General features: G+C 33.4%; 1 protein-coding gene across 1 annotated transcript in view; it reads right to left on the reverse strand.

Moving 5' to 3' along the window:
- GALNTL6 (polypeptide N-acetylgalactosaminyltransferase like 6) overlaps positions 1–12,361 on the reverse strand; it is an 888,106-nt gene that overhangs the window by 533,659 nt on the left and 342,086 nt on the right. The window contains exon 4 of the mRNA XM_006906317.2: positions 1,629–1,767. Within this exon, the coding sequence (XP_006906379.1) occupies positions 1,629–1,767 (139 nt within the window). The remainder of the gene's footprint in view (positions 1–1,628; positions 1,768–12,361) is intronic.

Genomic DNA, 12,361 nt, shown 5'->3' on the forward strand with positions numbered 1-12,361 from the left:
ATTGATTTATTTCATATTAATCCTCTGTTTAACTATACTGGGAAATGCAAGTTTACATTAAACCTGAGGAAAAACACAGGAATTCTTTTATATTTTAAAATAAATTTAAAAAGACACAATAGGGCAACTAAATCAGAATTTACTAATTTTTTTCTAAAGGGTTAATATTTTTGCACAAAATTAAGTTTTATTTATTGTACATTACTGGTTTAATTTAGATTCTTAGCCCTATTTTGATCAGTCACCCTTATTTTCTGATTTTCTTTCTCTCATATGTGTTTCCAAAGGAAGAGTAAGGTGAAGAGGAGTAAATGTTTTAGGATAGACTTCTAAAATATGCATGGCAATTTCACAGCTTTTAATTCTGATCACATTATATGTTCTTGGCATACTTTTGGCATTGCATATGCTAACAAGAAAACCATAACAGACTAGAGAAACAGTACATTAAGCAATGTTAGGAGTAGAGAAGAGAGGAATTTCTGGTAACTAAATGTAATATTATTCTTGTTTCTATTTACACTGTAATATTTAGCTATGATTTAGTTAAAACTGAACTCATTGTCAAAACTTATTGTCAATTAACAAGCAATTCATAATGTGACAGAAAAGTGAGCAACCTCCATTACCTTTGGATTATAAATGCATTCATTTTAGGCATGCTTCATGGAAGATATACCTATAATAGCACCGACTCTGCATTTAAATGTAGACATTGTAACAGCACTAATTACCATAAAAAAGGTTTGCTTTACAATCTACGTGATCAAATGCAAAAGTATGGGTAGAAAACATTTCATTTTAAATGGGAAAAATATAGTCAACTCAATAATAAAAATGTATATTGTTTTAGAAAGTGGCTATTTTTTTTTCAATGTAGTTATCTTTATTATAACACAAATACATCAGAAATGGACATCTTTAAAAGAAACCTAGGTTCTCATGGGCTTCTGCTTTCTGTTATGTAGTTAGAAAACCTCGTTTACTTGATAATAGTAAAAAAGACAAAGTAACATCTTAGTTTCATTATGACAATTTTTCACCTCACAAGCATTCTGAAAGGGTCTCTGAATCTCCCAGGTTCAAGGACTATACCGTCGTAACAGAGCTGCCCATGATTAGTACCTTCTGCAATTATAAATTTCAATGGAACACTTGGCCAATGGAACATTCCATCATTGCCAGTTATTAGGGGTCTGGGGCCATGCCTAAATTTACATTTCTATTCTCTTGTTACCCTTTGATTTAAAGGGCAGTTACATGTATCTTCCAAAAAGAGATTTATCAACAATCCTTGCCAAATAAAGGACCCCAAAACATTGCCAATTGCCAACAAGTTATGTAAGGCTCCTCTTCTCTCCCCAAATCAAGTTATTTGTAATCTCAAGCGAATGCAAACTACACAAAAACAAAGCGAAAACTCTTCCTCCAAAAGTAGTTATTCTTTTAGAATTTTAAAAGTTATTCCAATTAAAATCAAACATTTAAAATTATAAAAAAAAATTTTAATAAAATTATTAGGGCAAAATTTTTAGTTACATATGTCACTGTAATATGCATTAAACATAACAAAATAAAACAAACAGACAAAACAAAATTACTCTGCACATGGGCTTGATGATACTTACTTTGCATGGCGAATATCTGGCAGGGATCTCTCTAGAGCAATATTGTTGCTGACAAAAATATTGAAACCATTTTCCCTGTAAGCTGAGTCATCATGGTCTTCTTCAGTGAGGGGATAAGGTTTCCCATGTTCACCTTTTCCTAGCAGGAGAAAACAATATGGAATTATCATCTGTATAGAAACTATTCCATCTTCTAAACCCCTCCAAAAGACCTGAAAGTTGTATTTCTTTAGTCACCTGTTAGTTGGCTCTTGCAATAATATTTTATTATCTTATATTAATGATTTCATTTAAAAAAGAAATATATTCATGATAAAAAGCAACGCAGAAAGTATAATCTCATCTTTCAGAGAAACACTAAGATTGTAAGTATATGTTTCCTAACATTTGTATGCAGATTCTAATATACAAACTGCTTTATAATTTACTCAATATAATTGTATAAAAAGCCATTTTTATTTACTTCCAATGGTTATTATTTTATTATATCTCATTTTACATTATTTCACTGAAGATGTTTTTATTTCTAATATTCCCTAATTTTGTGCTAATAATTTTGCACTAAAAACAGTGTTGAAATGAACATCTCTGCTTATATATTCCTAGTTATATGTTTCTGGAAGGAGGAGGATAATTACTACAAATACAATTACTAGAATATCTTTAGAGTAAATATGATAGTTTTCATACATCCTCAGAAGCATTGGATACTTTAATATTTACTGGTAAAATATATATTATTCATACTTGACCTTCTCTTGATTACTAATGAAATTAATAACTTCATATACATTTATCACTCGTATTACATTGCAAAATGATTGTTCAGAGTTCATAAGAAATTACTTATGTTTTTTTAAAAATTTACATACATTTATTAAAGTTTTGTTAATTATACATGTTGTAAATATTTTCTAAATTTACTTCATTTAAATCTAAGACTTCTACTTTCCAGTCCTGTATGCAAGAAGCTTGCCACTCCATCCTGACAACAAATAAAAAGCTGAACAGACTGAAAAATCAACTCTTCTTAAACCTGCAAGAGAGGAGAGGATACAGGGCAAACTGCTGCCCACAAGACTGGAAAGACAGGTGAATACAGGGAGTTGAGGCTTACCAGAGCAGGAATTCACCAGCGAAAACCACTTGGGAACCAGTGCAGGGATAGGAAAACCTGACTTGTAATTGACAAATTGCTGGAAGCAGAGCGCAGACAAGTTTGAGAGTTAAAAACTCCAAGAGGAGAGACCTAATCACAGGGAAGCTCCAAAATTTTGTGAGATTTACTTCCAGAAGCTCAACTAAGTCCCCAGAGTAAATATCAAAGGAAAATCCTCTTGTGCTTCCAGCAAGGGAAGGAGAAAAGGAGCCATTTTGAAATACATCAGAGCACACTGCAACTCTTAATAAGGTCTGTTGTCAAGGGAAACTAGTTAATCAGAACCTCACCTGCTGGGGCATTCCCAGAGCCTAATTGAGCTGGGGGAAAGGAAATATCCAACTCCAGCCTACTCTAGCCATCCAATATCACCAAAGAAGAAAGAAAAATAACCTGAGAAAATGTTATGTAATTCCGAGTCCAGAGATAAGAAAGATGGAAATTCTGTGAAAGAACAAAAAAATGCTATTGGTAAAAATATTGTAACAGAAATGAAGAAGGTCTTTAATGGGCTTGTTAGTAGACTGGACACAGCTGCGGAATTAACCTCAGAGCTTGAGGATATATCAATACGTAGCTTCAAAACCAAAAAACAAACAGAAGAAACACTGAAAAAAGTGGAACGATATATCCAAGGACTGTAGAATAACTACAAAAGATGCAACCTACACATAAGGGGAATAACAGAAGGGGAAGAAAGAGAAGAAGAAACAGAAACAGAAGAAATATTGCAACAACACTTAGAATTTATCCATATAAATGTCAGACACCAAACCACAGATCGAAGAAGCTTAGAGAACACCAAACACGATAAATGCCAAACAACAACATAACAAACAGCAGCAGCAGTAGCAACAACAAAACTACACCTAGGCATATCATTTTCAAATGAAAGAAAATCAAAAATAAAGAAGTAATTCTGAAAGATGCCAAAGGAGAAAACATCCTATCTGTAGAAGAACAAATATAAGAATTACATCCAACCTCTCCTCAGAAACATGCAAGCAAGAGAAGAGTGAACTGAAATATTTAAATAGTTGAGAGAAAGAAACCACTAACCTAGAATCTGTACCCTGCAAAAGTATTCTTCAAAAGTAAAGGAGAAATCAAACCTTTTGTAGACAAATAAATATTGAGGGAATTTGTTGCTACTGTGTAAGAAATGTTAAATGAAGTTCTTTAGAGAGAAGAGAAATGATATTGGTCAGAATCTTGGATCTGCATAAAGAAGGTAAAGCATACAGAAGGAATAAGGAAAGGTAAAATACAAACTAAAACTTTTTAAGTTATTCTTAATTGACATAACTGTTCAAAATGTAATACCAACAATATACTAGAATATGTATGCTTATGTACATTTGTATACATGCACTTATACATGCTTAGATAAAAGTGAAATGAATGACAGCAATGATACAAGGAATGGGAAGAAGGAAATGGGACAATTTTTTTAATGTAAGGTACTTATACTACCTGTGAAGTTATGCGACATTATTTAAAAAGGACAAGAACTTAAAAAAGGAAAAAAGTATAATTGATATGCAAAGAAAGGATAGAAAATAGAATTGTATAAAATGCTCAATTAAAACTGTAAAAGTCAGAAAAAAGTGAAAGACAAAAAAATGGAACTAAGAACAGGGCAACAAGTAGAAAACTAACAAAATATGATAGATATTAAATAATATCAAGAATCACTTTGAATGTGAATGGTATAAATGCACCAATTAAAAGACAGAAGTTGTTACAGTTGACCAAAATAAATCCAATTTAAGATGTTTTCCTTTCAAATGATTTTAGTTTTCCTTTCATAGTTTCTTATTTATTTACATTTTATTTATAAATAATTTCTTTCCTGTTTCAATATTATATTTTAAAATTCATTCATAAATTCAGAATTTTACTAACATTTTACTTTTGTTTTATCCAGTAAAATTTTTAAACATCCTGAACTCGTTTTGGTGAGAAATGAGGAAATTATCATATTTATTTTTTTTCACAAATGGTGAGGTAGTAGTAGGAATGGCATTTAATGAAAAGTATCTTTTTCTTTCCTGCTTTGAAATGCTACATACAAAATTTTGCACATTTCTGTGCATTTTTAAGTACATCCATAATGCTCCCGTGTTCTCTCAATTCTTACATTGTAACACTATGGTAGTAACACATTTTAATATTTGGCATAGTCATTTACTCACCATATTCTTTTGTAGACTAATATCACATGTTTATTTTTCTATGTGAACTTTAGACTCATTTTATTATTTAATAAAATGGGCATTTTGGATTTTGTTTTGAGAATATATATAGTCAGGACTTTGTGCAAATATAATTTCCCTGGCGAGATTTTTTAAATAATTAATCCATCTTAAACCAGCATACCCAGCACTCCATGCTCTCTCTATTTCTCAAATCTACTTCATTTTACCATCTATTCCTTACAATTCTAAGTTTACAGCTTTACCCATTAATTGACTATCTTCTCATTGGGAAGTAAGATCCATGAAGGCAGGAGCTTTTTGCTTTTCCTCATGATATCCTCAGAACCTAAAAGAGTACCCACCATAGAGCAGATACTTAATACTTTGATGCAATAATAGGATTTGGGCTTATTATCCAATGGAAATACAGATATTCATTTATTTATTCAAATCCACGTATTAAGCATCTACTCTGAGACACAGGGTCTGGGAATTAAATGATAAATATCACAGTTACTGCCTTTGAAGAGAAAAAATTAAGAACAGGTCTTTTTGATTTAAAACACACATATAATAATCTATATGTATCTTTGAGTCAAGAACCATTAGCTTATTACTTATCACATGACTTATCACCCAAAGTAGCTATGAAATAAATATCTCACTGAATAACTCATGGTCAGCTTAGACTGTCTTTTTGCACAGGTCTCTTTGAGAGTGAATCCTTGCCAGGTTTGTGCCAGCCCTCAGGAGCTATAGCTTTTCAGGTCATTTTAAGTCAGTTTCGAGAATGTCAAAAGAATAGGTTTTGGAGATGTCAATCATTTCATAATTCACACATAAGTTCTTTCCAAAACAATTATTGTCACAAAGAAAATAATGTGTTATGAGAAAAATATCTTTTTTAAAATGTCGGGAAGGCAAATAGTGATGATTACTAGATATTATGAAATAACAAAATAATAATTAAACACTATGATATTTTCAAATGTGAGGAGGAAATAATCCTCAAAAGAGAAACTCATTAGAGAAGGTCGCTTAGAATGTAGTTAGAAGACAATTAAAGAATGAGGAGGAAGAGTTCACCACAATATCACTACATAATGAGAGAATGAGTCTATCAAAAGGAAACAAAAAACTTAGAAGACAAGAATCTTCACTTTTCTTCATAACACATCTTATTCTATTGTCAACCTAATTTTGATTTTCCAATTTTAATTAGTGGTTGAAAGAAAAATCATCAAAAATAATAAAACCATGTACATATAGAAGCATTTTTTTCCAAGGCACCCTATACATGGCAATATTTTTACACAAATATAGTAATTTAAACATTCGTGAAGGGTAACCACAGGGCCATTACAGGATAACTAAAGCCTCTGCCTTTGAAAAGTTTTTAAATAGTGCACATGGAAAATTATCCCCCCAGATGTAGTGAACAGAATAAAGAAAAGGAAATGCAAATAGAATTGAAATGGGTATTTTAATTGTAGATGATATAATCCTTGGATTTTTATAACCCGACCAATTAATGTTTGACCAATATTTTTTTATGTGAGTTTTATGTCTAATTTAGCTAATCCCTGAGTTACAATTTATTAACGAAAAACATCAGTCTCAAAGAATGTTCTGAGGAAAAGTGTTCATAGATCAATTCATTCATTTAACAAATATTTATTACATGCCTGTTATGTGCTGGAAACTGTATTAAGACATGGAAAACAGACATAAAAACAGATGGGTCCAGCCCTCATGGATATTACAGAGCTAGGGAAATAGAAGGTAAAGTGTTCAGGTAGTAAGAAGATTTCTAATTAAATAATTCTTCTCTCTTCTAAAAATTTTTAAATATTTTATCTTTTATCTGGGTAATTTACTACTTCTATTTTTAAAACCACAACAATTAGTTTACTATTTTTTTATTTACTTTTAACCAAAAAATAGTCTTTTTTTTTTTCTTTAAAAAAAGCAGTTCTCTCAAGCTTCATTATCACATGTACATCAGGAAACAGCAGAATAACGCAGGGTCTAGTGTTTCTCCTATTTCTGACTCAGTTGTGAGTTGTGAGGTCGGAAAAAAGGAGAAACACTTGATCTTGAATTATTCCAAGGCCATTTCAGTGCCCTGAGAGCAAACCCACTTGCTCGTATAAGACTGGACCAGTGAGCTCTCCCTGTCTGCAGTGTTTGGGAATGCTGATCCTTTTAGTTTTTACAGTTCTTCATTCCTCAAGGTTCTAGAAGCTTCCGTATACTTCTCAAGCTCAAAACTCATTCCCACTACAAGGAAGTTCCGCATGAAGTGTGTGCCTTTGTTCTGTCTCCTGGCTTACACTCAGGACCTTTTAAGTTTCATTAGGATCAGTTATCATTCTAACTCTTCTAGGAAAGAGACTTAATCTAAGCACAAATAGTAGAATAACTAGGTGTTTAAGGTTTTGAAAGTACTTTTTCCTCTATTACTGTAATAGTTATTTCTTAGGTTAATAAGGCATCCTTGTAGCAGCTATTTTTTGTAACAATTTTGTTGTGAATTATAATGTGTGTTTATATCTATAGCTATTGGTACCGATAATTATCTATTTCATAGATCTCCTCAGGCAATCAGTCAGGTATTTACTTAGTAAAAGTGGTTTTAATTAATGGTTCAAGTTAGAAGTTTTGAAGCCCATCTACTGTGGGCATGCACTCAACATGAGGCCTATTAGCTGTGGTCAGCAGCCTTGGTTTTATGGGCTAGTGGCCAGGGAGAGCTGAGGCAGACTTCTGAATTTTGTCGGGTTTTCATCCAAAGAGCCAGATGGCAATTATTCCTCTACCATTTTGTACTCAGAAAATATAAGCTCTTCTAATTCAAAATAACAGAGAGGAAAATGAAGCATTTTTTAAACAGCATCTTATCATCATCATTTAAAAATATCCATTCTGAAGAAAAGAGACTGAACAAGAAAGCTAGATAAGCTTTATCTCAACGTAATGGTAGTGACTAAAGAAAGGCTGCTCTGCATATGGTGCCCTGACTCCCAAGGTGACCAGCCCGATGGCATCAAGGCTCTGTCAAGCAGGGAGTGTCTCCTGGATAAACTCAGTGAGTCAAAAAACCAGCAGTGGTTTGATGTCACCCCCAACTCTGCAGGCTCAGATACACCCAGATGCCTGGCCTCCTTCCAACTTGCAGTTGGATCTGGTGAGGTCTGAGTGTTTAGAAATGCTGCTAAGGCTGATCCACCAAACCCTCAGGTCTTCAGGCAAATGATAAATCCCTCTTGTCCTCATTTCACTCTGTGCTTCCTCTCCCCTGACTCTGAAAGCTACCTGCCCTTTCATTTCAGATTATTCTCATCGGATCTCCCACATCATCATTAACAGAATTCCCTACAGCCTCATTCTCTTCACTGCACCCTCAAAGAAAATCTGTTTATCCTCTGAATATGCAGCTTTATGTACAGCAGTCGGAGGCAGACACTGATCTTCCTTTCAAGCTCTAGAAATCTCTGGTCAGAAAGTGAATTTTTGCACACCTTACATAATCTGCTTCTGCCCACAAACTTTGGCTGTAAAACAATATTCTTGTCCTTGTTGCTGTCATCTTTCTGATCTCAATTTTAATTCCCCATAATTCAATAGATATTTTAGCACACAACATATAGTTTCCCAGTCTACTATAGTCCTGCCATTATCCTTTGTGATTTCATTTTCCACATGGATAGCTCATCAATGTACTGTTCTTTCTATATGACCTTCGTATTCTATCTCAGTCATCAGCTCATGGTCACATGTTGGCATTGCTCTTATCCAAAACTAATCTGCCACTGATCACCACTAGAATAAAATCTCCTATCCTTCAAGTTTGCTCATTTGCTTATTTCCCTTATGCCTGTCCTTGCATCCCATTAAAACCCTCAGTGCACTGACACTCCTCCTTTCTTCTTATTCATTATCTCCCTCCTGTTTTCACTTTATTCTCTCTGCCTTTCCAAACTGTAAAAGTATTCTAAACAGAGCCACTTCGAAATGGGGCTGAAGCTGCCATCACAGAGGAACTGTCTTGCAGGCCTTAATTCCTCAAACCTTTGGAATGTTAAAACTGGGCAAAATAACCTTTGGACTAGGCCTAAGGCAGTACTATATTCCATACAACTGTTTGTAAAGCTAACAGGGAAGCAGACACTATGACTACCTGACTGAAAATTAAAGACATTTTTAGAATTAGCGTCACTATGTTAACATATCTGTACCTATAGAAAGTTCTTCCTTAGTTTATTGATACTCACAGAAATTCCTTCCTTCTACTCATGTAATTATTCCCCTTCCCTTTTCTCATAAATATCCCTTGCCTTGACCTCCTAATAGGAACAAAATTTGGGTTTCCGCCTGAATCACTGCTTCCAGAGTAGCTTTCTTTTAGATTACAAATAAATGTTTGTTTGCCTCTCACTTTGGCCTTTTATTTTTAGGTTAACAAAACCAGCATTTGATCCCTCTCCTCCCGTTTCTTCCCTTAACACTCACACCTTAACACTCCACTATTTGGCTTGTATTTTCTATATTTATTGAGTCTGTTTTCACCAATGTTATGGACAGTCATCTCAGACCTCTTCATATGATAGGTTTATTTGAATCCTTATCTTGCTTTGACTCTTGACCCTATTTGAGTTGACCTACCTTTCTTTCTTTCTTTCCTTCTCCCGTCCTTCCTCTTTCTTCCTCCTGCTCTCTCCCTCTCTTCCTTCCTTCCTTCCTTCCTTAATTTTTTAAGGGTAAAATTTTAATTATATCAGTGGAACGAAGTCTCACTTTATTGTTTGATGATCGGCTGCTGGAAGATTTGAAGCCTCGCGCCTCCTTCTTTTTGTGCCCACATACTGTCTCTTCTCTAGCTTTCTTAAAAATCAAACTCTCTCGGCTATTGGATTATCTACTTAAAGAAACTGCTTTCTCCTTGACATGCCCCCTCACTGAACCAGATCCCAACTATACATAATAGGAGTAAGAAATGTAAACCAAAGGGAGACAAAAAGTCAGTCCATCAAAGTAAGTAAAAAGGCAAAAGTTATGAGCTGTATGGTACATTTAATTTCTTCCCATCTTAATAAATGGACAAACCAGATTATTCGCCCAATGGCTCAACTCCACAAATTAGAACGCACCTTTATTCTTCCTGTTTTTTTTTCCCCACAACTCCTGGCCCCCAAATAACCCATCATTAATTTGATATGCCTCTAATATATATTTTGAATCCATCTGCTGAAGCTCTGTGCCTTCCTGCAAATGTGGTGTAGATAATGCTTCTGGCTCTCTTCTGCCTTCTTTCCAGTTCCATCACCATCATTCTAATCTTCTTTGTTATAGTTTGCTAAAACAATCGTACTATTCACAAATTATAAGAAATGAAATACACATATACACATGATCTGTTGAACAGCTATATAGTACTGAACAACTATATAATACTATTTAATAAAGAAAAGCTATATAACACTCTTCATTGGTGCTAAAAAGTATGCCATAGAAAACAAAATATAAGTTATTGCTCATTTATTTAATTTTGTGTATGATAAAATCTAATAAAAATGTTTTACTTAATTCTATTTGTTTTACTTAATTCTACTGTAATTAGAATCTATTTCAAAGATTAAATACTTTGAAATTCAAAGACCACTTTAAAAATACTTTGAATATTTGCTTTTAATTTAAAATCATAAAATGTGACTATAATTAGGTTGTTCTAATTTATATTCTGTAAATATGATATAATAAAAAGAAAAATCTTGGATATTATATTACTAAAATGTCTGTCAGCCAAGGTCTGTGTTTAAAGAATAACTCTAAAGAAAAAAAATTATTTCAGAAGTTTTTTTACTTAAAGTTAGTAAGTTACAGGGGAATAAAAATGCCTACAATGAATTTAAGTGATAAGATGACATACTTTAAGGGAAAATTTCAAATTCTTATCTATTCAAGGGAACAAAAACACCATATGTAAAGAATTTTTAGTCCTTAATGTTTTCTCTAGCATTTGGGGATAAAAACAATCCTCATATTAATTGGTTTTTTAACAGACATATTGATTATAAAATATTTCAATCTGTAATGCAAACAAATACATTTTAAATTCACTTGTTAAATAATAGCTTTTAAAAGTTCATACATGGTATCAAATAAAATCATCATTTGAAGCCTAGAACTCTGGGCGGTTCACAAGTCTGGATGTGACTCTCTAAGATCAAAGAACTAATAACTAAAAATGATTTCTCTCTCTCACACAATATGTACTTTATAATAATAAAAAGAAACAAGAGTCAATGCACGTGCGCATTTGAAAAAGAAAAGAACCGGAGACTCCAAAAAAAGTCCTATGTCTTTAGAGACTGGGAAATAACATTATATGAACCTTGCAAATGTGCCCTCATTTTTGGACTCTCTTTTCTTTTACACTTCTATTTGCAAATCAACCAATGACCCCTGAGCTCAGTTCATGTCCACCATACAACCAACTGTAGCCAATACACAAACACTCAGATTCTTACAAGATGTCTTCTTTCCAAGTTAACCAAATATTATCAAACATTTACCTCTGCATAACAGGTGTCATCCATTGTCCCATTTCCAGTATCGGATTTCTCAAACCCACCCCATAACTACTAAGCTAATGCTCTCTTGTCCTTCCTTTTATTTTATTTTTTTAAAGTTGTTTTTTGTTTTTTGTTTGTTTGTTTTTAGATTTTTGGGGGGAGTATGGTAACCATATCCTTGTACTTGTTAAAAATTCTACAGGAAAAGAGAAATCACTTTAAGAGTTTCTGGCAAGAAAAGACTTAATATAGAGTGCCAATTGCTTATAAAGCCTCTGCAAAAAATTAAAACTCGAAGAACTCATAAAAACACCATTGATGATCTCTGCTTTCTGCAGCACCAAAGTCCATGAATGGCAAGAGCATAGCCAGGTGATGTCCTAAAAACTCACAGCTGCCCTCTGCTGAAGCTCTGTGCCTTCCTGCAAATGTGGTGTAGATAATGTTTCTGGCTCTCTTCTGCCTTCTTGGTCTGGCAGAAGTCCTTTTCTTTGATGGAATCTAAACCAGATCTGTGGGCATGTGTGTTTGGGAAACACAAATTTTAGGCTTTCAGTCTCAATACAGAGAAGAGCTAAGAAGTTCAGGGATGGGGATAAGTACCAACAGAAGGCATAAGGCACATGTACAAAGCATAGGAGATCAGAATAACTTTGGACTTCTTGAAAGTAATATTGGAAGTAAAAGATAATACTAATAATGACAATACAGCTAACATTTAAATGGAAGATGCTTTGTGTTTCAGAGAAAGGTCTAAGCACATTCTAACTTATTAAACTGAGCATTGTCTTTAGAATATAT

This window comes from Pteropus alecto, unplaced genomic scaffold (assembly GCF_000325575.1).
Source record: "Pteropus alecto unplaced genomic scaffold, ASM32557v1 scaffold50, whole genome shotgun sequence".
Classification (NCBI taxonomy): Eukaryota; Metazoa; Chordata; class Mammalia; order Chiroptera; family Pteropodidae; genus Pteropus; species Pteropus alecto.